Below are 24,721 nucleotides of genomic sequence, written 5' to 3'. Positions count from 1 at the left end.
TGATATATATATATATATATTTTTTGATATATAGTTGTATGTCAAGTAATGAAAGGCGGTTGGGAATTTGTCTTAAAAACTCATCTTAAAAACCCAACGTTTCGGCCAGCAACCCGGCGTGCACTGGGCCTCCACCAGCCTTTATCAAGAGTAATTCCCTTGTTTACCTCCTCCCAGATATACCTGGGGGAAGGGGGTGGGCCTATTCTGTCAGCAATCACAAAGCTGTGTTGCGAGACCTCGTGACCATTGACCCGTGACAAGCTTGTATTGCAAGTGTTTTGTGTGTGTTTGAGCGGTGTATTGTGTTCGTGTTATCCTTGTCGCCTGTGTCGGTTATGGCCCATTTTGTCCTTGTCCTCCTTCCAGCATCGGTGTCTCTCTGGTGTGTTTATGAAGGAGAGGTCCGTACGCCTGTGATAACGCCACAGTCTCCTCTGTCAATGGTGCCCTCATTTGGCCAGTGTGCCATGCCTCGAGTATTTGCCTCCTGGCCCTTTTCTGGGATGTGTTCTCCACAGTCACATGGAATGGTGCATACCACACCTGTGCAGTCAGGAACCTTAGGCTGGAGACTGGAAGAACCTTAGACCAGCGCATTAATGAACACCAGAAGGCCTTTGAGTGTAATCACCCGGAAAGATCTGCTATCGCCAAGCATGGAATAAGGGCGGCCCATGTTCCTCTATGGGACAATGTGAATGTCCTGGCGGCACATGTACAAGTTGTGAAAAATATTTTAAGGTTACTTATTGACTACCCCTCGTGTATGTGTATATTTCTCCCAGTCGATGTCAGAGACTGGTCGACAGTTATAAGAAACCCCGACTTGAGGTTGTTTCTGCCAAAGGGGGAAATACCACCTATTAGAGCCAAGGGTGTACTTACTTTTTCCACATGCGAAATTTGCATTTATGTTTATTTAAACTATACAATGGACTCCAAAATGTAAATGTTTCATGATATTTGTTATATTATATCACCTTTATCGATCAATATTGTTGAAATGGGCGGTGTATTGTGTTCGACTTCCGTTTCCGGTCTTGCTGGCGAGGGTGTGCTGTTCGCCCCGCCCCCATTAACTCCTTGCCATCCACCGTTTGCCCTTCACGTGACTCGTGGTGGTCCCTCTCGGCTCTCCCCCCGTTGGTATTTTTGTGCACATAAGATTGTTCACGGTTCTGTTTAAATATTATTTAAATATGTATAACCTTTCCCCTTCAGTGTTTTACTCAGTGGTATTTTACAACACGCTGTTTTTCTTCCTATTTAAAAGGCTTTTCTCAATTTCCTCTCCAACTCATTCCACCTCAAAAAAAAGAAATTCAATATCTTATACGTCTCCCTCACTACATGGTCTAAATTCACATTCATTCCATCCCTCCTCCATCATTCTGAACCGGATTGCTAACTTGAAAATCACAACAAACCCAATTTGTTTTCAATGTTCGTCTTTCATTAATCATCCACTTTCTAAACTCCCCTCTTGCCCCTCCCATCCAAATCCCTCCCCTTGCACCTACACTCCTAAACTCCCCCCTTGCCCCGCCACTCTTAAACTCCCCCCCTACCCCTCCACTCCTGAACTCCCCCCTTGCCCTTCCCCTCCTAAACTCCCCCCTCACTCCTCCCCTTCAAAACTCCCCCCCAACCCCTCCCATTCAAATCTCCCCCCATACCATTCCTTTCCAATTCTCCCTCCTCCCCCATCCTCCTCAAAGCTGCCTCCTCCCCACTTCGTCTCCCTTCTATCTCATACCTCCACCCCCCCCAACCTTCTTCTTTCCTCTGCCCCCCCCCTCAAACAACCCCTCTCTGTGCCTCATCCCTTCACCTTCAAACCTTTCATCCTCCTCATCCTTCCCTTTCTTGGAACTCTTCTGCAATCGCTGACACACTAACAACTGCTCTCCCTACCTCCCCCTCTCATCCTTCATCTTACCCTACTCCTCCCCTCCCCTGTCCTGTACCCGATGCTCCCCCTCTCTCTTCATTAACGGTATGGACCTCAAACATCCGGGGCCTTCGCTCAAACCTGACTGATCTCTCCATACAGGTTGCTTCTGACAATCCAGACTTGATCTGCTTAACAGAGACTTTCCTCCTTCAAGATGTCTCTGATTCCTTAATATCTCTTCCTGGTTACTCCCTCCTCCGGTATGATAGACCTGAGCCTCGGCCTGGTGGTGGGGTGGCTATCTTTATCAAAAACTCTCTTCCTCACTCTCCTTGCACTGCCCTCTCTCCTCCTCACCCCCAGGAGTACCTCTGGCTACGGCTTCCTCTCCGCTCCCACCTTTTGTTCATATGTGTTCTGTACCGTCCCCCAAACAGTGATGACTCCATCTACATTTCACTGTCTGACAACATGGACCAACTTCTATCCACTCATCCCAACTCTCTCTTCCTCATATGTGGTGACTTCAATTGTCATCATGCCACCTGGTTGGGTGTGGGTTCCTCTCACCAGTCATGGCACCTCAGCAAAGGACTTCTGTGACTCACTGGGATTGACACAATCTGTCAATTTCCCGACCCGGATCTCAGCCAATGGAGTATCTTCTCTTCTAGACTTGGTTATGACTAACTTCCCTGCTAATGTCTGCTGCTCTTCTTCTGCTCCAATCGGTTCTTCTGATCATGTGCTTGTCAAAGTGGACATCTCTCTGGCCATTCTCAGAGAGCCTCCTCAGCGTCGACGAGTCTGGCATTTCACTCAGGCCGACTGGGACGGTCTTCAAGCAGCCATCAATCGTCTGGATTGGTCTCCCATCTCCACTGCCTCTGACATCAATTCTTCCTGGGAATTCTTCCAAAGCAAACTGATCTCTCTCATGCACAGATTTATCCCATCTCGCCTTCAGTTGTCTTACCCTTTTTTTTTTTTTTTTTTTTTTTTTTTTTGTATACAAGATCGAGGCTCGTGAAAGAGCGAACATTAATCACACAGAAAGACAAACCGACACATAAAACATATAACATCGGGAGCGGTAGACAAGATGGGGAGAGAGGGGGAAGGACACAAACACAACATTTGAGAGCAGGGACCGAGAGACATGGAGACATCGAGAGATCTGAGAGAGGGCGAGGGCTTTGGGGGGGGGGGGGGCATGGGAAGGGGGCGGTGGGAGAGGTATAAAACATATGGACACTGCCAGGACTTCCAGGAAAGAAGTTGGAATTTCAAACAAGGTGGATCTGGGGTGAATTAGCGGGGGTAGAAAAGATCAAGGTTTTGGATGGGGGAAGATAAGAGATGGTGGTGAACAGCTGTTTTAAAGACCTGGAGGGAGGAGTGGGATTGAAGGGAGTGAGGGAGTTTGTTCCAGAGGCGGGAGAAAAGAGGAATGAAAGAGTGAAGGTGAGCAGAGAGCCGAGATTTCGGCAGTTTAACCATCAGAGGGTTGCTGGCAGATCTTGTGCGACCTGTAGGAATATTTGGGGGACAGAGCACAGAGAGAGCTGGGGGTGCAAGGCCGGAGAGGAGTCGGTAGAAGACAGAAAGACCACCTACCTGCCTGCGGTGAGTGAGTGAAAGGCCCTCAGAGATAGCTTCATCGCGGGAGATTCCAATAATTCTGAAAGCTTTGGTTTCAACAGCGTGAAGCCGAGCTAGGTGTGAGGCAGGAGCACCGGCCCATAGGGGAGAACAGTATTCCATTGAGCTGCGAATGAAAGCCTTGTATGTGGTGAGGAGCTCAGGCGTGCCGAGGAAGGACTTCGCACGACGGAGGATGCCCAGTCGGCGACTGGCTTTGGAGGCCAGCTTGGAAATGTGGTTTTCCCAAGAAAGATCATGGCAGATAGTGAGACCCAAAATCTTGAGCGACAGAACTTCTTGGAGAGGATTGTTGAGAAAGTAGATTGGAGGGTTGTCCAGTCGATCTTTTCGGAGAGACATAGTAAGAGTGTGAGATTTGTCAGGATTGAAAGACATGTTCCACTTGTTTGACCAGTCTGTGATTTTGTCCAGGTCTTCAGAGAGTGAGGAGGCAGCAGACTGCCGATCTGAGGGAAGAGGAATGGAGCGGCAGAGAGTGGAGTCATCAGCAAAGAGATAGAGAGGATTTTCGAGAGAGTCAGAGAGATCAGTGATGAAGACCAGAAAAAGCACGGGGCCCAGAACACTGCCTTGGGGAACTCCAGCCTGAACAGGAAGAGGAGATGAGAGAAACCCATTCAGGGCCACACGTTGACGACGACTAGAGAGGAAGTCCGCCAGCCATGCGTGGAGATTTCCATGGATACCAAAGGAGGAGAGTTTGGTGAGCAGAGCGGGGTGCCAGACCGTGTCGAAGGCACGTGATATGTCGAGGGAGACAGCTCTAATTTCCTGTTTGGCATTGAGGACCTCCATCCATTGTTGAGACAGCAGAAGCAGCATGTCCAGAGTAGAGTGACCTGGTCTGAAACCAAATTGATGATCAGAGATCAAGCCATTGGAGAAGAGGAAAGATTTCATATCCGAAGCAATGATGGATTCCATGACTTTGCTGATAATTGGGAGAAGGCTGATTGGTCTGTAGTTGCTAGGATCTGTTTTTGCACCTTTTTTGTGCGCATAGCGGTGATGTTGGCTGATTTCCAAGCAGATGGCAGTTGACCTTGAGCAAAGAGAGAGGTGAAGAGAACTAGAGAGAGGTGAGATAGAGTCGGCAGATGCAGATTTAGGACGTGGGCCTTCGACAGGACTTCCGTGTCAGGAGGAAGGGAGGGTTGACAGAACTGTTCACTTGTCAGGAGGAAAGGACACGGAGTCCAGGAGCAGCAGGGTACGACTGGGTATGGTGGGTACAGAGAGGGATGGGTTTGGGACACAAGATTTAGAGGCAAACACAGAGTTGAGGCATTCAGCTTTTTCACGTGCGGAGTCAGCTGTGTAGCCGTTTGAGGTAAGGGAGGGGATGGAGGGGGAACAAACACCAGAAACGGATTTGACCAGACGCCACCAGGATTTGGAAGAGGGAGACAGATAAGAGAGTTCGGTCTTGAGAACGGAGAGATATTGTTTCCTGGCTCTCCTGAGGGTGGACACACACTTGTTTCGGGCTTTGTGAAAGGAAATGAGATTTCCTTCCGTTGGATTTGCTTTCCAGGAGACGAAGGCAAGTTGTTTCTGGGCAACAGCCTCACCACAAGATTCCGTGTACCATGGACGGGAGGAAGGGTATGACAACTGAAGACGAGATGGGATAAATCTGTGCATGAGAGAGAGCAATTTACTTTGGAAGAATTCCCAGGATAAGTTGATGTCAGAGGTGGTAGAGATGGGAGACCAGTCCAGATGATTGATGGCTGCTTGAAGACCGTGCCAGTTGGCCTGAGTGAAATGCCAGACTCGTCGACGCTGAGCAGGCTCCCTGAGGATGGTCAGAGAGATGTCCACTTTAACAAGGACATGATCAGATGATCCGATCGGAGCAGAAGAAGAGCAGCAGACATTTTCAGGGAAGTTAGTCATAACCAAGTCCAGAAGAGAAGATGTTCCGTTGACTGAGATCCGGGTCGGGAAATTGACAGATTGTGTCAGTCCCAGTGAGTCGCAGAAGTCCTTTGCTGAAGAGCCATGGCTGGTGAGAGAGGTACCCACACCCAGCCAACTGGCATGGTGACAATTGAAATCACCACATATGAGGAAGAGAGAGTTGGGATGAGTAGATAGAAGTTGGTCCATATCATCAGACAGCGAGATGTAGATGGAGTCATCACTGTTTGGTGGACGGTACAACACACATATGAACAAGAGGTGGGAGCGAAGGGGAAGCCGTAGCCAGAGGTATTCCTGGGGGTGAGGTGGAGAGAGTGCAGTGCAGGGCGAGTGAGGAAGAGAGTTTTTGATAAAGATAGCAACCCCGCCTCCAGGACGAGGCTCAGGTCTATCATACCGGAGGAGGGAGTAGCCCGGGAGAGATACTATGGAATCAGAGACATCATAAAGGAGGAAAGTTTCTGTTAAGCAGATCACGTCTGGTTTGACAGAAGCAGCCTGTATGGAGAGATCAGTTAAGTTTGAACGAAGGCCCCGGATGTTTGAGGTCCATACCGTTAATGAAGAGGAAGGGGGAGCATCAGATACAGAACAGGGGGGAGGAGGGGTAGGGTAAGATGTGGAAGAGGTGGAAGAGATAGGGAGAGCTGTTGAAGGTGTGTCAGAGATTTCAGAATAGCTCGGAGAAAGGGAAGGATGGGGCGGACAAAAGGTTTGATGGTGATTGGGTGAGCCACAATGAGGTGTTATTTGAGGAGGGGGAAGAGCGAGGCAGAAGGTTGGGGGAGATGGAGGTGAGAGTTTGAAGGGGGAAGAAGCGGGGAGGACGCTTTGAGGAGGGGGAGTGAGAGGGGGGAAATTGAGAAGCAATGAGGGTGGGGAGATTTGAAGGGGAGGGGTGAGGGGGGAGTTTGGGAGGGAAGGGACAAGGGGAGGGATTTGAAAGGGATGGGATATGGGGGAGATTTGGAGGGGAGGGGTGAGGCAGGAGTCTAGGAGGGGAGGGGCGAGGGGGCGTCTTGGCGGGGAGGGGTGAGGGGGTAGTTTAGGAGGGAGGGGGCAAGGGGGGAGATTTGAAAAGGATGGGTGATGGGGAAGATTTGGAGGGGAGGGGTGATGGGGAAGATTTGGAGGGGAGGGGTTATGGGGAAGATTTGGAGGGGAGGGGTGAGATTGGATTTTTGAAAGTGTACGATTTATGGGAAACGAACATTTATTGCAAAATGAGTTTCTTGTGACCTTCGAGTTAAAAATACGTTTAAGGACGCTGGATGGAGGATGGAGTGCAGGAGAGTTTAGGGAATGTAGAAAAAAGGCACTATAGGAGATGGATATTTTTTTTGGGATGAATTGATTTGGTGAGCAAGTCGAAAGCAGCCTTTTAAAGAAGAAGAAGAAAAAGGTGTTATAAAATACTAGGGCATGCCCGTACTATATCTATATCTAAAATTATATCCCCCCCCTCTATTTACATGAAATGGTTTGGTCCAAAGCGAATGGCTTGCGAGTACGGTGACAATCCCCCCCCTCTATTTACATGAAATGGTTTGGTCCAAAGCGAACGGCTTGCGAGTACGGTGTTTTTTATCGGACCCGTGGAATTATAGATAGTAGTTTTAATTAGTTTTAAAACATAGTTTAACGGCAACATAGTTTTCCAACGTGAAATAAATGAATACGCTCTCAAATGTGCCGTCCGAGGCAGAGTCTGTTCGCCACGTTCGGCACACGTGATAGCTCGCTGCTCTCTGATTGGTTGAATCGTTTTTTGGACATAGCTCGGTAAGTAATTGTCCGATTAATATGAAACCTTGAAAAGGCACATCCTCGGGTCCCCAGCAATATACCTGGCAAGTTTAAAGTATATCGGACCCGTGGTTGTCGAGAAACAGCGGTCACAGACAAACAAACAAACAAACAAACAAACACACATACAGAGATTACTGGAATTATAGATAGATGACGGAATACATAACTTGAGGGGAAAGTGTAAACATTGAAGGTTAATGAGTGAAAACTATCTGGGGAAATGGGGGAGAAACACGTGGTCGAAGAACGAACGAACGAATAAGAATGAATAAACGAATGAGAACAGAGAAGGAAATGTTTTTTTTTTTTTTTTTTTTTTTTTTTTTTTTTTTTTTTGAGTTGAGATTTACACAAGGAAGTAGGCTATGGGTGAAAAGCCTGGGAATACAGAGAACGAAAGTTATTGGATCACAAACGACGGACCGCTGAGAGAAAAACAAAGCCTCAAGGTTGTACAGTGCACACTGTACAAGGCCTCAAGACACGACACGGCAAACAGACGATCAATTTATGAAAGATAAACACCGAGAAACAACCAAAGTTGCACACAATAACTTCACACACCGAAAGATAAATACAGTTTCGACAAAATACAATTGTGAACAGACTTAACTTCGAAAAACGTGGAGACCGTGTGGAGCTTGGAAAATCCCTCCCACCGTCTCCGAGATCTCGCGAGACCACCCTTCCTCCCGTCCATGGTACACTGAATCTTGTGGTGAGGCAGTTGCCCTGAAACAACTTGCCTTTGCCTCTTGGAAGGCAAATCCAACTGAAGGAAATCTCAGTTCCTTCCACCAAGCTCGGAACAAGTGTGTGTCTACCCTCAGGAGTGCCAGGAAGCACTATCTCTCCTCACTCAAGAATGAACTCTCAAACCTGTCTCCTTCCTCCAAATCCTGGTGGCGTCTGGTCAAATCCGTTTCTGGTGTTTGTTCCCCCTCCATCCCCTCCCTTACCTCAAATGGCCACACAGTTGACATCGCACGTGACAAAGCCGAATGCCTCAACTCTGTGTTTGCCTCAAAATCCTTAGTCCCAAACCCATCTCTCTCTGTTCCCACCTTTCCCAGTCGAACCAAACTGCTCCTGGACTCTGTGACCTTCTCTCCTGACAAGGTGGAGGAGTTTTTGTCAAACCTCGACTCTGATTCTGCAACTGGACCAGATGGCATCAGCCCACGGGTCCTAAAATCCTGCTCTGCCGCTCTATCTCACCCTCTCTCTGTTCTTTTCACCCTATCCTTTGCTCAAGGTCATCTGCCAGCATCCTGGAAATCAGCAAACATTACCGCTTTACACAAAAAAGGTGCAAAAACAGATCCTTGCAACTACAGACCAATCAGCCTGCTCCCAATTATCAGCAAAGTCATGGAATCCATCATTGCTTCGGATATGAAATCTTTCCTCTTCTCCAATAGCTTGATCTCTGATCATCAATTTGGTTTCAGACCAGGTCACTCTACTCTGGACATGCTGCTTCTGCTGTCTCAACAATGGATGGAGGTCCTCAATGCCAAACAGGAAATCAGAGCTGTCTCCCTTGACATATCACGTGCCTTCGATACGGTCTGGCACCCAGCTCTGCTCACCAAACTCTCCTCCTATGGTATCCATGGAAATCTCCATGCATGGCTTGCTGACTTCCTCTCTGGTCGTAGTCAACGTGTGGCCCTGAATGGATTTCTCTCATCTCCACTTCCCGTTCAGGCTGGAGTTCCCCAAGGCAGTGTGCTGGGCCCTGTGCTTTTTCTGGTCTTTATCAATGATCTCTCCGACTCTCTGGAAAATCCTCTGTATCTCTTTGCTGATGACTCCACTCTCTGCCGCTCCATACCTCTTCCCTCAGATCGGCAGTCTGCAGCCTCCTCACTCTCTGAAGACCTGGACAAAATCACAGACTGGTCAAACATGTGGAACATGTCTTTCAATCCTGACAAATCTCACACTCTTACTATGTCTCTCCGAAAAGATCGACTGGACAACCCTCCCATCTACTTTCTCAACAATCCTCTCCAAGAAGTTCTGTCGCTCAAGCTTTTGGGTCTCACCATCTGCCATGATCTTTCTTGGGAAAACCACATTTCCAAGCTGGCCTCCAAAGCCAGTCGCCGACTGGGCATCCTCCGTCGTGCGAAGTCCTTCCTAGGCACACCTGAGCTCCTCACCACATACAAGGCTTTCATCCGCAGCTCAATGGAATACTGTTCTCCCCTATGGGCTGGTGCTCCTGCCTCACACCTGGCTCGGCTTCACGCTGTTGAATCCAAAGCTTTCAGAATCATTGGAATCTCCCGCGATGAAGCTATCTCTGAGGGCCTTTCACTCACTCACCGCAGGCAGGTAGGTGGTCTTTCTGTCTTCTACCGACTCCTCTCCGGCCTAGCTCCCCCAGCTCTCTCTGTGCTCTGGCCCCCAAATATTCCTTCAGGTCGCACAAGATCTGCCAGCCACCCTCTGATGGTTAAACTGCCGAAATCTCGGCTCTCTGCTCACCTTCACTCTTTCATTCCTCTTTTCTCCCGCCTCTGGAACAAACTCCCACACTCACTTCAATCACACTCCTCCCTCCAGGTCTTCAAAACAGCTGTTCACCACCATCTCTTATCTTCCCCCATCCAAAACCTTGATCTTTTCTACCCCCACTAATTCACCCCAGATCCACCTTGTTTGAAATTCCAACTTCTTTCCTGGAAGTCTTGGCAGTGTCCATATGTTTTATACCTCTCCCACCCCCCCCCCCCCCTTCCCATGCCTCCCCCCCAAAGCCCTCTCCCTCCCACAGTTCTCTCGATGTCTCCATGTCTCTCGGTCCCTGCTCTCAAATGTTGTGTTTGTGTCCTTCCCCCTCTCTCCCCATCTTGTCTACCGCTCCCGATGTTATTTGTTTTGTGTGTCTGTTTGTCTTTCTGTGTGATTAATGTTCGCTCTTTCACGAGCCTCGATCTTGTATACAAAAAAAAAAAAAAAAAAAAAAAAAATGAAGATCAAATAGCTGTATGTTGAAATATGTTGAAAAAGTCAAAACTTTACATGGGGTGTACTTACTTTTTCACGTGACTGTACATATATATACATATATATACATATATATGGGATCGAACTCCTCTTTGTATATTATTTACTCAAAATGTCAAATGGTGAAGGAACGTGAGTGAGTCGGAAGAGCTGTGGTTAAACTGAGGAAATTCCTTTGTGTGGTTTCAACCTCACCTCATGTATACTCTCCTTATCGTCCTGGCATGGTGGTGGCATTCCTCGTGATAATAAAAGAATGGCCGTGTTTTTGAGTGACACAAATCGTCAGACATTATAGACAGAATGCAACCAATCATTCCTCAATCTAATTGAAAACTACTACTACTACTACTTGTACTTTATAGGCCACAATCACACCTTCATGTGGGTTTGGCTGCAGGCTCAGAGGGTGCCCGCTGGTAGTAGTTTTCAAGTTTGTTCTCATGAGCTGGTGATAACTCGCTTATTTATTCGTGAAAGACACCTTGGGATCTTTCACGTCCACCAACTAATGCCGGCAGGCGAGTCCGCGTCTTCAGATCCATCCAAGGGACGTGTGCTTTGTGGTATGACACCCCACCTGTGAAACACCTGTTGTTTATTTTCTTTGACGCCTGACAGTTTTTTTTAAATAGTCTGGCCGGTATTCAAACCCAGACCAGACGGCTCAAGGATAAGTGTGAAACATCTGCGCCATCTTGCCAGGACATCTTGCAATTTGAAGCAACAACAACAACAACAACATGCATTTTAAGGCCATTTTCCCTGCTAGAGCAGGGGTTAGCCTTAGGTTAGCCTGATGTACAATTTGAAGCAAGAGCATGAATATTTGTAATTGCCAAGGAAGAGCAAACGTTTGGATAATTGAAGAAAGTAACGATTCCTCCAGGAATATGTAACGATAAGCACTTATAAATGAAATATTGGAATTCAGCCCAAATTCCATATTTGATTTTAGCTTTTATCATTTGAATAATTAATGTTGAATCTGAATTAACAAGTGTGAGGATTGGGAAATGCTCTTAGAAATAAAAACAGGAAACTGTTATCAGACTAAAAGGCCTGTTCCGCGGCCTCTGTTGCGCTCTGCAATACGCGCTATTTCGGCTTTCTCTGTTCCGCTTCCCCTTCCATTTTGTGCAAACGTGCAGTATTTTCCATTTTGTTTATTCCCATGCAACTCTCTCCCACATTGTGTGATTGCTGTACCAATTCGACCCTTTCCCAGCGTTATCCCAATGGTGTGCCACGATTCCTCCATGCATTGTGCGGCTCGAGCTTTTGTGGCAAAATCCGGCTCGTGCGTCCTGTGCTCCGAGCAGTCAATTTCTCAGCATTCTAGTGTCAAGTTGAAAGGATCAAGTTGTCAAGTAGTTGTAGTAATGTAGTAGTTGTCATGTAGTTGTCAAGTTTCTCAGAATTACTTTGATCCATGGATTTGGCTTTGCATTCCCGCCAACCGCTCTGAACGAGAGTGCGCGACTCGCTTTACGCAGATGGACTGGTGGATCAATAATCGGATATTGCTCGGTCGCGATCCTAATGTAGGAAGTGGGTACGTGGTCGCGATGGGGAAAGGGATACACAAAGGATGTACATCGACTCATTAAATGTTCAGGTTAAAATTGCCTCTAATCGTGTTGCGTATTCCGTGCATGCACAAACTTTCCTGATGTACAATCTTGCACCAATCCATGCTCACAATTATTGTGGAAAAAAAAATGAAAAGTTGGAATAAAATTTACAAAACGTTGTAAATACGTATTATCGTGTACTGCTCTGGGTACGTGGAAAAACTACGTTGGGGTTCTGGCAAATGTTGTGCATTGAAAACATGAAGTTATTGGCCTCGCGGCGGTGAGCTTTTGCCGGCGATAGTTTGTGACGTTTTGGACATTGAAAACGTATGGAGTTATTGGCCTCATGGGTGTGAGCTTTTCCCGGTGGTGGTTTCAGGATATGTTGGACATTCGAAGGCTGTGGAGTTATTTGCCTCATGGTGATGAGCTTTTCCTGGTGGTGGTTTCAGGACATGTTGGACATTGAAAAGCTATGGAGTTATTGGCCTCATGGGTGTGAGCTTTTCCCGGTGGTGTTTTCAGGATATGTTGGACATTCGAAGGCTGTGGAGTTATTTTCTTCATGGGTGTGAGCTTTTCCCGGTGGTGGTTTCAGAACATGTTGGACATTGAAAAGCTATGGAGTTGTTGCCTCATGGTGATGAGCTTTCCTCGATGGTGGTTTCAGGACGTGTTGGACATTGCAAAGCTATGGAGTTATTGGCCTCATGGTAATGAGCCTTTCCCAGTGGTGGTTTCGGGACGTGTTGGACATTGCAAAGCTATGGAGTTATTGGCGTCATGGTGGTTCCCTTTTGCTGCCTTTTGCTGCCTGACCCCACATCCCAATATATATATACACCTTATAATGGCCTTTGGCTTCAAAACGAGCGTCAAGGGAAACATTTGGTAGATTAAAAGCTTTTCCAGATTCTGAAGTATCTACAATGCAGAAGGTGGGGCCCCTAGGTGTTACGGTTCAGATGTGAAAGAATAACAAACAAATGGACAAATACTTGAAGTTATTTGCAAGATACCAAGGGAGTGATTAGTTTTCAAAAAGACTGCAAAATCTTCCAATATAGCAAGTCAAAACATTCCTACCTGATATGAAGGTCGTTATCAAGTTGTGATAGTGTTTATATAGTTGTGTGTTCTTTAAAAATCCTTGAAGGATTTGTGTGCGTACTTCTGGCGTGCACACTTCCGGTGTGCGTACTTCAGGTGCGTGTACTTCCGGCGCGCGTACTTCCGGCGCGCGTACTTCCGGCGCGCGTACTTCCAGCGTGCGTACTTCCAGCGTGCGTACTTCCAGTGTGCGTACTTCCAGTGTGCGTACTTCCAGTGTGCGTACTTCCAGTGTGCGTACTTCCAGTGTGCGTACTTCTAGTGTGCGTACTTCCAGTGTGCGTACTTCCAGTGTGCGTACTTCCAGTGTGCGTACTTCCAGTGTGCGTACTTCCAGTGTGCGTACTTCTAGTGTGCGTACTTGCATTGTGCGTACTTGCATTGTGCGTACTTGCATTGTGCGTACTTGCATTGTGCGTACTTGCATTGTGCGTACTTCCAGTGTGCGTACTTTAAAGACCACCTCTTTGTTGTAGCGCTTTCGTGAAATATCTTAGACAATGATATGGCACAAAATGGAAAGGACGTGTACACAAATACTTCACCGTGGGTAGGTAGCAATCCCAAGCCATCAATGGGATAACCGACGGTCTCTCAAATTCCAAAATGTACATTTACTTTAGAAAACTTTTAAAAGTTACCAAAACACATTTAGCAATAATTGTACTACAAGAACAATGTTGATCTGTTTCGTGACTCGCACATACGTCGTCCCAGCAATCACTACCCTCTCCTTCTCCCCCCCTCCCTCTCTCCCTTGTGTTCAAATGTAGTAAAGATAGATGGGCCTTTAAACTTCAATTGGTTCATATTTGTACCTTTCAATTTTGACAAAATTGGCAGTCAGAGATTTTTTGTTCTTCCTCGTGTCATTTATTTTCGTTCCTCTGAACAAAGAACGAAAGCGAAAAATGATAAAATACAACTTAACATTCCGTGTCTTATGTCCGTACTCTGCAGACAAAGCGTCACTACTGCTGAAACGCTCATGACGAGGGTTACCTTGAGACGCTTGCCATTGATTGTCCGGCAACGAGTCAGTCCAACAATTTGTAACGTGTTCAGGGTGCCGGCAATAACGCGCCTACTCTTCGTAAAATGACACCGAGGGACGATTAACGTCCGTCGACCAATGCTAGTGGAAGGGACACCCGGCTTAACGTGCATCAAGCGACGCCCTGCTTGCGAAGCACTGGTATGACGGTTTGTAAGCAGTTCAGGAATCGAACCCAAACTGTGCGTCGAGTGTGCTTCCTCTGCTCTGTCATGTCACACTCAAATCTACGTTAAGGGTACCTGACACCAAAAAATGGTTTTTACGGACGTCCACGGATGTTCTTTCTACGGCAGCGTTGCGATTTTTTGAGCAAAATCGTGAACACCCGGGAGAGGATTTTGCTTGACCGTGACCGATTCACAGCGGTTTATTACGGTTTAGTACGGACTGCTACGGCTTCGTTGCGGATATACACGGCGGAGATACGGTGCCTCTACGTTTGCTTGCGGTTCCTTACGGTTCCCGGCCCAGAATATAAAAACGGGGCCCCCCCGCTCTCCCCTCATTCTGCTGCTGACTTCCAAGGGGGCAAGACCTATCCAGGAGAGCCATGGACGGAGCACCCGCTGGGCCGCTGCCCAGAGAGTCCAAGGAGAGGGAGCATCCTTGCGGATGGTTAAGATGGCCTTGCGGAGTCTTACGGTGGTGTTACGGCAGTTGCGGAAGCGTTGAGGAGGCGTTGAGGAAGCGTTGCGGTCTAGATTTCCGTAGCACTGCCGTAATTGTCTTAAGCCTAAGTCACACATAGGCGGATTTGTCGGCGACTACTGGCGACTGGAAAAATCGCCACCACCCGCCGACAATCGTAATGAAACCGTAATGGACGGTCTTCTGTTGTCGTGGTTATCCTCCCCAGGTCGGCTGCAGTCGGCAAGAGCCGCAAAGGGGCCAAATATTTTTTTTAATGTTTAAAAACGGCGCGCTCAGTCGTCCTCAAAAAAGATCCGCCATGCTGTCGTGATGGAACCGCCATGCTGTCGTCGGTAGCCGTAATAAGACCGTAAAGCGGCCCCAACCCAGTCGCTCATAGTCTTCCGCAATCGCCCCAGCATCGCCCCACCAGCTAGCACGGCAGAGATGCGAATGCCATACGGCCTTCCTGCGGCATCTTCCCGACTACGGGCCGACACTGTTGCGGCTGCGTATCGACTACAGAAGAACTGCCACGTCTCCCCTGCGGCTATGGGAGACTGACGACGACAGCAGTAGGACTAGTGGCGGCCGAGTTACAGCCATTGGCGACAGAGATACGACTGCCTGGCGACTGCATTACGACATACCACGATTCCATGGCAAGACAGGATGGTGTGAGGGTCTCCGTGGAGTGAGGTCCTGTGGTGCCGACAAGGATATGGCTTTATTGTTTGGACTTGGGACTTTTGGGAACTTTATTTATGGGACTTGGGACCAGTGGAAATAATTTGTTGGACTTTATTTCCATTCTCTCTCCCTGCAGAAAAGTTTGATTATTACATTACAATGATACATCTTTATTAACTTTGTTATTGTACATCAAACATCTTTATGCTTCATGTCATACATCATTGAAATGAATAAAGTGAAATGTAAAATAGAGAAATAAAGATTTAAAAAGTTGTGTGAATCGTCTCCAATCGCCGGCGGTCTTATTGCAGTCTTGCGGACGTCGGAGTAAACCGCCACCCGGCCCCAATGCAGTCGCCGCGATCCGCCATCGGTCGTAATCTAGCCGCCAGACTGTCGCCACGCTGCCGCCGTGCATCCGCAATGCAGTCGTCGATCTTCGACAGTCGCCATCCCACTCGGGGCGTCGTCGCAATGCAGTCGCAATGTGGCCGCCTGCAGTCGCCATACTGCCGTCTGACCATATTTGACCGCCCGAAATCGCCAGTAGTCGCCGAAAAATCTTGATCGCCGGCAGTCGCCAGTAGTCGCCAAAATATCCGCCTATGTGTGACCGGGACCTTACGACCCCTCCCGGACGCTTAAGGATCCATACGAATGCTTCAGGAAGCGTTGAGGATGTCCCAGGTGCCACAAGGAATGCTCCCGGTTGTGCACGATTTTTTCGCTGCAACAACGTCGTAACAACGTCGTAACGACCCCGTAAGGCCGGTGTGAGGGGGGTTTTAGGGAGACACCGATTTCTGGGTGTTATTTTTATTCTTTCCAAACCCTTTGTAACAAACCAAATGTCACATGGCTGACTTTATCAAATTATCTCGTGCATGTTTCCGGAGTGTTCAGCTTTGTTATAAATGACCCGGTCCCTTCGTGTTGGAGCAATACACATTCACCGGAAGTCTCTTGCTTTTCCTCCATGTCGATGCATAAATCGATCTCAGGTGCCATATTCTCGACTTTACAGGTACCGGTCACTGCAAATATTGCCCAATTGCTGTGTTGTTGTTGTTGTTTTTTTGCAGCCCGTCTGGTCAGGCTAGGCCGGGACTATTCTTTATGATAAGAAATTGTCACACTGCCTTCCTTTTCTGCTGTTAGTCCCTATGTGACTCCAAACTCTCAAGTCCAACGTTAACCTTTCGTCGAATTGAGTTGGTCTGGGGTGTTTTTATCTTTATAACCCATCTTCGTCCCATCTTGCGGACTTTTTGATTGTCGTGCTCATCGTTTGCTCTCTGACAGGATCGATTCCCGCTGGCCGTCGTCGGTAGCTGTATGGTCCACGACGTTGGTGGGCGCAGGGTACGAGGGCGCCAATACCCATGGGGTGTCGCAGAAGGTAACGCGATCACGTGCATCACCAGTCGATCCTATAGAGGAATGGTAACCTCTTTCGATGAACTTGGTGGTGTTGTTGTTTTGGGGCTACATTAATTATTTTTTAAATAGTAGTTGTAATATTAAGCACATATATAAACCCAGTGATGGTGAAGTTTACACTGTAATGTTTTTACCTTTGCCTAATGGCCACCTTTTGCTTCCTAAGAAGTAAATGTCCTTTGATTTGGAAGTACCAGGAAATGGCTCAAGTGAAAGTTACAATGAGGTACATGTGGGGTACTTGTCTTGGTTGTGATCAAGGGGGAAGTTTGATGCTCCACAGCAACATTTTCCAACCGTGGGTCTGCGGATCCATCGAAACCAGCAAGCACATTGTAGAGGGTCTGCAAAGAAAGGAGGAAAACAAGAAATGAAATCTTCTTCTTTTTTCCACTGACCTAAAAATGAGCCATCGTACATATGCATTGTATGTTTTGGGACAGAATTAGGGATTGTGGTAAACAACCATATGTTTATCTCGACATCACGTGACCACAGTCACACAGATAAACAATCTGTGCAGGACACGGCTGTCGGAGAGAAATCAGGTGGGTGTTGTTAATTGGGGTGTACCACGTGACACATTGTTGACCTTTCTTGATCAACGATTTTTACCCATATATGTATAACAAAAATATATAAACCACCAACTCTAAACTATTTACCATGTTTACGATAAAATATATAAACCACCAACTCTAAACTATTTACCATGTTTACGATAAAATATATAAACCACCAACTCTAAACTATTTACCATGTTTACGATGAAATATATAAACCACCAACTCTAAACTATTTACCATGTTTACGATAAAATATATAAACCACCAACTCTAAACTATTTACCATGTTTACGATAAAATATATAAACCACCAACTCTAAACTATTTACCATGTTTACGATGAAATATATAAACCACCAACTCTAAACTATTTAACATGTTTACGATGAAATATATAAACCACCAACTCTAAACTATTTACCATGTTTACGATGAAATATATAAACCACCAACTCTAAACTATTTACCATGTTTACGATAAAATATATAAACCACCAACTCTAAACTATTTACCATGTTTACGATGAAATATATAAACCACCAACTCTAAACTATTTACCATGTTTACGATGAAATATATAAACCACCAACTCTAAACTATTTACCATGTTTACGATAAAATATATAAACCACCAACTCTAAACTATTTACCATGTTTACGATAAAATATATAAACCACCAACTCTAAACTATTTACCATGTTTACGATGAAATATATAAACCACCAACTCTAAACTATTTACCATGTTTACGATGAAATATATAAACCACCAACTCTAAACTATTTACCATGTTTACGATGAAATATATAAACCACCAACTCTAAACTATTTACCATGTTTACGATGAAATATATAAACCACCAACTCTAAACTATTTACCATGTTTACGATAAAATATATAAACCACCAACTCTAAACTATTTACCATGTTTACGATAAAATATATAAACCACCAACTCTAAACTATTTACCATGTTTACGATAAAATATATAAACCACCAACTCTAAACTATTTACCATGTTTACGATGAAATATATAAATAAAAGGCCTGTTTTACCATTAATAACTCACAGACCGAGAATGACAGTTTTTCTCCAAAATAACTATCATTAAAAAAAAAATGCAGTTGTAACTGAACTAGTTTCCTTGAGTTTAGAGGCACATCCAATGGTTTTGTGCAGAGAGCACCAATGGTAGTAGAGTAGAGCATCGCAAAAACCGCATAATTCCTTCTCGCCATTCGACAGGTGGGATTTAGTCTCTCAAAAAACCACCTTTAGAGGCCATTTTTCCCTGCAAGCGGGGGTTGGCCTTTTTTGGGCACTGTGGTTGTTGTTGTTTTTTCTGTCCCCTTTTGTTTTACGGCCGGATGCCCTTCCTGCCGCCAACCCTGTTTGTCGCCTTTTTACGACAAACAGGGAATTACCAGTGAACTGGTACTCAATTAGCCGACCTCGGAAGGATGACAGGCTGAGTCAACCCCCCTGGCATTAATTCAGTGATCGACCGGGATTCGAACCCAGGATCCTAGGATCTTAAGCCGGCACCCTAGCCGTTAGCCCAACACCAGGCTCTCTCAAACGTGTATAAATTTCACTTTTACATCCAGGCTTCGCTTTCTCTAAAAGGAAATCATTCAGGTGAGGTATTTCGTTTCTTCCACGCAAAATAGCGGAAATATTTGGCTTTATCCGTCTCTTTGACTTCCTCTATTCATCCATTCTTCCATCTGAACTTTTCCCTTTTGTGGATATTCTTTCTCAATCTCGCACTGTAAATCCGTCAACAACGCATGCTTTCGAAGTTCTTTGGAGGACGAGGAGTCATCACAAAACAATCTCGCACAAAAGCCATAGCGAAACTGAATGTGGTAACTGAGACGGTCCAGGCGCCATGACATGCGTCAGATGTGAGTGGCAGAGAGGGTCCAGGCACCATGACGTGCGTCAGTTATGAGTGGTGCAGACGGTCCAGGCACCATGACGTGCGTCAGTTATGAGTGGTGCAGACGGTCCAGGCACCATGACATGCATCAGTTATGAGTGGTGGAGACGGTCCAGGCACCATGACATGCATCAGTTATGAGTGGTGGAGACGGTCCAGGCACCATGACGTGCATTAGTTATGAGTGGCGGAGGCGGTCCAAGCACCATGACTTGCGTCATGAGTGGCGGAGGCGGTCCAGGCACTATGACGTGCATCAGTTACGAGTGGTATTCTCATCTGGTCATTTGACGGATGATGGTCCAGACGAGACATTAGAAACGCACTAATTGAAGGATCTGCAATTTTTTCATTCGATCGATTTCTGATCATGAGAAAGGGTAAAGCTCTTCAACAGCAAGAATTTGTGGAAGAAAAGTGATTCAAGAAGCTTCACTTCTGCAAGATCCGTTGGCATCGCTTTGAAGGATTCTCATATCGGATGGTTTGGCATTCTCTTAAAAATTATTGATATTCCTTTAATTTTCCTGTATTTAATAATAACGAAGCATGAGAATGAAGGAACTCTCGTTTATCGACTTGGAAGGACGGTCCTTGCATTGCAGAAGATGGAAGATTTGCTCAAATGCCGGAGTTTTCCGCAAACAACAACTTTTATCGAATTCCATGATGTTGCACCCGGTCCTGCTCATGGTATTGCTGGATGAGGAATAGCAGGCTTTAAGAATTTCCGTTCAGTTCCAGGAAAACGAAATGCTTCCATTAGAAATACCGGTGCTATGATGTTTGCACAGGGCGATATTGTGCATCGTTAATTCGTCCGAGTCCGTTTCCTTCTGGGTGGAGCGTGGCCCGAGGTTGAGCAAAGCAAGAGAATCGGAAATTGGATTCTCCTTGGGGAGACCTGCAGGCATGTGTAGCGCCGTGCTTGGGATTCCACGCTTTTGGAACACAAGGCCGGAGTTGTGGCCGGAAGCAAAGCAGTGGTTTATTTTGACATTGACATGATGAGAAGGTTTAAAAAAAATGTTATCGTCGAAGTTGAACTTCAAGTTGCTTATGAACCGAGACAGTCGTCATCATTTGTCACCTCGTATTGGCCAACCAACCTAATAGTGGGGCAACTTAGCATAACAATTGTGCATTTTGTGAGGAAAGCACCAAATTTGGCACACTAGTAGACTATCATATTATGAAAAGATCTGGATATTGGGCCATCTCAGATTCAGAGATTTGATTTTTGCAAGATTTCGATTCGATTGGGATCGAAGAGAACACCTTCTTCGTCTTCTGTACAGTGAAGTTGCCAGCCCTGAATTCTCTGGCTACATCTGGGTGCTTCATTGGGAGTGCAACCATGTCCCTCAGGTGAACAGGGGCCCACCTGGCATAGTGTGTGTGGTCTAAGGCATGGAACCATGGGACCAGTTCCGTCAGGGCATCGAGGTACATCGTGAATGAAGCCTGCCGCAGAGAACGCACGTAGACCAGTACCAACATCTCTAGTTCCAGCACAGTTGCCCAGTACTGAAAGTTGGGAATGTCTTCTCTCTGGTGACACCAGGCTTCGAACTCAGGCAGGTCTTCTGCATCATCGGCATATGTCATACCGTGGCGTTCATACGCACGGTGTTGCAGGATGTGCAGTGCCGCTGCAGTGATTTGATGAGCTCTTCTTGTGCGGGTGACGTGGGCAGCTCGCAGGAAGGAGTCGGCCGTCCCTGGCGTTGCAATCTCAGCTTGCAAATCTGCAAAATCTGCAAATCTTGCAAAAATCAAATCTCTGAATCTGAGATGGCTCAATATCCAGATCTTTTCATAACATGATAGTCTACTAGTGTGCCAAATTTGGTGCTTTCCTCACAAAATGCACAATTGTTATGCTATATTTAGCTTAGCTGCCAGACTAGCATAAACTCGGTTTCCTAAAGTGCGCTGTTTTTTTAGGGAAGGGCTGTGCAGGTGGAAGAGCTACAGTATCTAATATTTATTATAAATATTACATAAACAACTAGAACGCCACTCAGTAGAGCGCAAACCTCCACCAAGCTGATCAGTTCACTTTTTGTATCCCACCGATAGGCCGGATCTGGATTCGGACCTGAACCAAAATCTAATTGGCTTGTTCTCGTCACCTGACCAACTCATCCACCACGTTTTGTCATAACTCGTCCACAACGTTTTGAAATATAAATGTATTGTTCTACTCGTATGTATAGGTTTTGGCCGGCCGTGGACGTCTCTTGCATTCCCATTGCCCTTTCTCCCTTTGTCCTAATCCTTCGCCATCTCCAATATCCTCCCTTTTCTTTTCCTTATTTTTCTCAATTATCTTTTTCACAATTAATTTTCCTCTCTCCGTTTTCTCTCTCGGGCATGCATGTTGTAATTCGGCTCCCAACGTGGGATTTTCAGCTCCAGAATCCTGTTTTCTCTTTTACTCATTTAATGGCTGAAGCCATAAATTGGATCCACGCTGAAATTACACGCCGACTCTTTGTTTGGTCGTTGAGTTCCCTGGGCATTCCTGAATATTGATAGTGCAGCTGATTGCCCGTCCGGCACTCAATAACGTCCTGCTTTGTAGTACCTTGGCCATCTGTCCGTTGCGTTTCAGCAGCTGGGATAGTTTAAAATGTGACGTCACTAACAGAGGTTGTTTTACCTTGATGAATGAAATGAATGAATGAATGAATGAATGATCGTTTTAAGGCCATTTTCCCCGCTAGAGCGGGGGTTAGCCTTGCGGGCCCCATGACAATCATGGTTCCCTTTTTGAGGCAATGTTTTTATGGCCGGATGCCCTTCCTGATGCCAACCCTTAGTCGCCTCTTACGATGCGCAGGGATACGGTGTACCTATTCTAAATCGGGGTACACATTGGGATCATTCATCCCAGCAAGCTGGTACTCAAATTGCCGACCTCGGAAGGATGACAGGCTGAGTCAACCCCCCTGGTGTTAAATTAGCGATCGATCGGGATTCGAACCCAGGATCCTAGGATCCCAAACTGGCACCCTAACCGCTAAGCCAACACCAGGCTCAACACCAGGTTGTTTTACCTTGATGTCAAAACTATTCCATTTTAGTGACGAGTCAATAACCAAGGTGATCCGATACATTGGTCTTTCTTCAGCACTTCAGTTTGTTATTGGTGTGTGTTGCTTGCTTTATGTAGATTTTAACATCAACACATAACGGTCCATTATGTTCCAATGGGATGCAGAGAGAGATTGGCCTTTTCATCTGGTAAGCAGATATTGTGTTGTTATGAAAAGAACACCTGAAGCCATTATTTGTAAAACGAAATAATGTCACATATAATAGTTATTGTAACGGAGCATTTATGACTATTTGCAAACACACGAGGCAGAAACACCTTTTATTTTATCTCCTTGGTATCACACCATCGACAAAACTGAGGTTCTTTACTTGGCCTCGGTCCCCATTTTAAAAGCCCTATTGATATAGTGGACACCTCAGAACAGGTAACTCTGCTGGCAGGTGGTGCTCACACAACTTCAGGTGTCCTTCCCAAGGAATGCCAACCCATGGGGTTGCCCATGCTCTTTCCTCTAAAAGATGGATGTCACGTGAGGGAGTAGCATGTAGCATCTTTGAATCTTTAGGATGATGCAAGCTCGGCTCAGAATCAAACTGCTGAACTCCGAGGCTCGGAACAGACGCGCTAAACACAATAACCCTGAGTTTGGTGTTTAGACTTGGGGAAAGGAACAAGGAAAGGGTTTCTGACAATGTGTGAAACCTGGAGAGGGCAAGAGCTGTGAGAGGGCAGGTGGAGAAAGACCAGGATCCAGCGAGTAAGAAACCTGCAAGGCCACTAACCTAGCTAAGGTGAGCACGAATCAGACCCTGCGATTCAATGTGTTGCTATCAATGGAACCCTCTCCCCTCCCACCTCCCCTCCCACCTCCCCTCCCCCCATCTTCCAGTGAAAGCTGGACTGCCCCCAATGCATTGTGTTGGGCCCAGTTTTGTTCCTCGTCTACATAAACGCTCTCTCCAATGTTCTGGAAAACTCTCGCCCTTTTTGCAGATGTGTCGTAAAGTACCCCATCCCCCTGCCACATCACTCTCTGCTGATCTGGAAATGATTATGTGTTTGTCTTATAAATGGAACATGTCGACTTCAATCCTGGAAAATCTCAGTCCCACCTTGTAATTCCAGAAGAATTGTCAAACTAACCCACCTATCCTTTTCCACCATGAACCAGTGGAAAAGGTTGAATCTTGACCATTAACCATGACCACTCCTGGGCCTCCAAAGCCAGCCGCAGACTGGGAATCCTCCACCTATCCATGCAGCACAAGGCTGCGGGTGGCATCATTGGCTGAGGGCACAGCTGTGCCGCTGATGTAGTGCCCTCTGCTGGTTAGAGCAGGAATTTGTAATTTGGTCTTTCGTGAAAGGCGGCGATAGCTCGCCTAATTTCACGAAAGACACCGTGGGATCTTCAACGTCCACCAACGATTGCTGGCAGACGGGACACCCAGTTTAACGTCCATCCGAGGGACGGCACACACACTGATGAATCGCCCTGCTTGTGAAAGACCGGGATGACAGTTTATAGCGGGATTGGTATTCAAACGGAGGCTAGACAGCTTAGAGTGAGTGTGCAAGGCCTTTGCCTGTAGCCCATTGGAGTACCACTCTTCCCTATGAGCTGAAAACCCAACAACACATTTATCTCCTGGTAGACAGGTCGGTGTTCTGTTTGTTTTTTTTACAGCCTTTCCTCTGATTCGGCTCCCCCGGCTCTGTCAATCCTTTGACCTTCCCTAGTAACTTCAGGATGCACACATTCCTGTAGTATCCCCCTCCTGGTTAAACTTGCCAAACCCAGGCTGACTGTGTACCTCAACTCTTATTCCTCACTTCTCTCATATGTGCAACAACCCTTTAGAGTCTAGAATCGAGAGGATGTGCCAGCCCACTCTTACCTCCAGCCCTTCATACAGGAAGTGCACCACCATCTTGTCATTCCCCATCCTTACCCTCTAACTTCATTACCCCCATGATTCCTTCTCGATCCCAACCTTCTTACATGCAGGTTGCCATGTTCCATTCCTTCAACTATCTTCTCTTTTTTCTTTGCCTTCCTGATCATGATCATGAGTTCCCCACTGCCCAACTGCCAGTTCATACCCTCTGTCACTTGCTCTTCCATGATAGTCCAGATGCCAAACAGGCATTTCATGGCAAAGCGTGCTTGAGCGTCATTATGAAGTTTTTTGGTTGATTCACCATCTCTGACCTATCCTGAAGCATAATCAGCCGGGTGCCACACTGGCACCTTTGAGGAATTTTTTTTTGAGGCGAAAAACAAAATGGCCGCCTCGACTTTCCAATAAATTCTGTTTTTGC

General features: G+C 46.4%; 1 protein-coding gene across 4 annotated transcripts in view; it reads left to right on the top strand.

The window, feature by feature from the left end:
* The window catches only part of SEPTIN7 (septin 7), a 158,693-nt gene that overhangs the window by 110,591 nt on the left and 23,381 nt on the right, over positions 1-24,721 (top strand). For all 4 annotated transcript variants that reach the window (XM_068108749.2, XM_068108751.2, XM_078772973.1 and 1 more), the window contains exon 8: positions 16,685-16,781. In XM_068108749.2, the coding sequence (XP_067964850.2) occupies positions 16,685-16,781 (97 nt within the window). The remainder of the gene's footprint in view (positions 1-16,684; positions 16,782-24,721) is intronic.

Source organism: Myxine glutinosa, chromosome 2, assembly GCF_964187855.1.
Source record: "Myxine glutinosa chromosome 2, kmMyxGlut1.1, whole genome shotgun sequence".
Taxonomy (NCBI): Eukaryota; Metazoa; Chordata; class Myxini; order Myxiniformes; family Myxinidae; genus Myxine; species Myxine glutinosa.
This window is presented reverse-complemented; position numbering and strand designations above follow the sequence as displayed.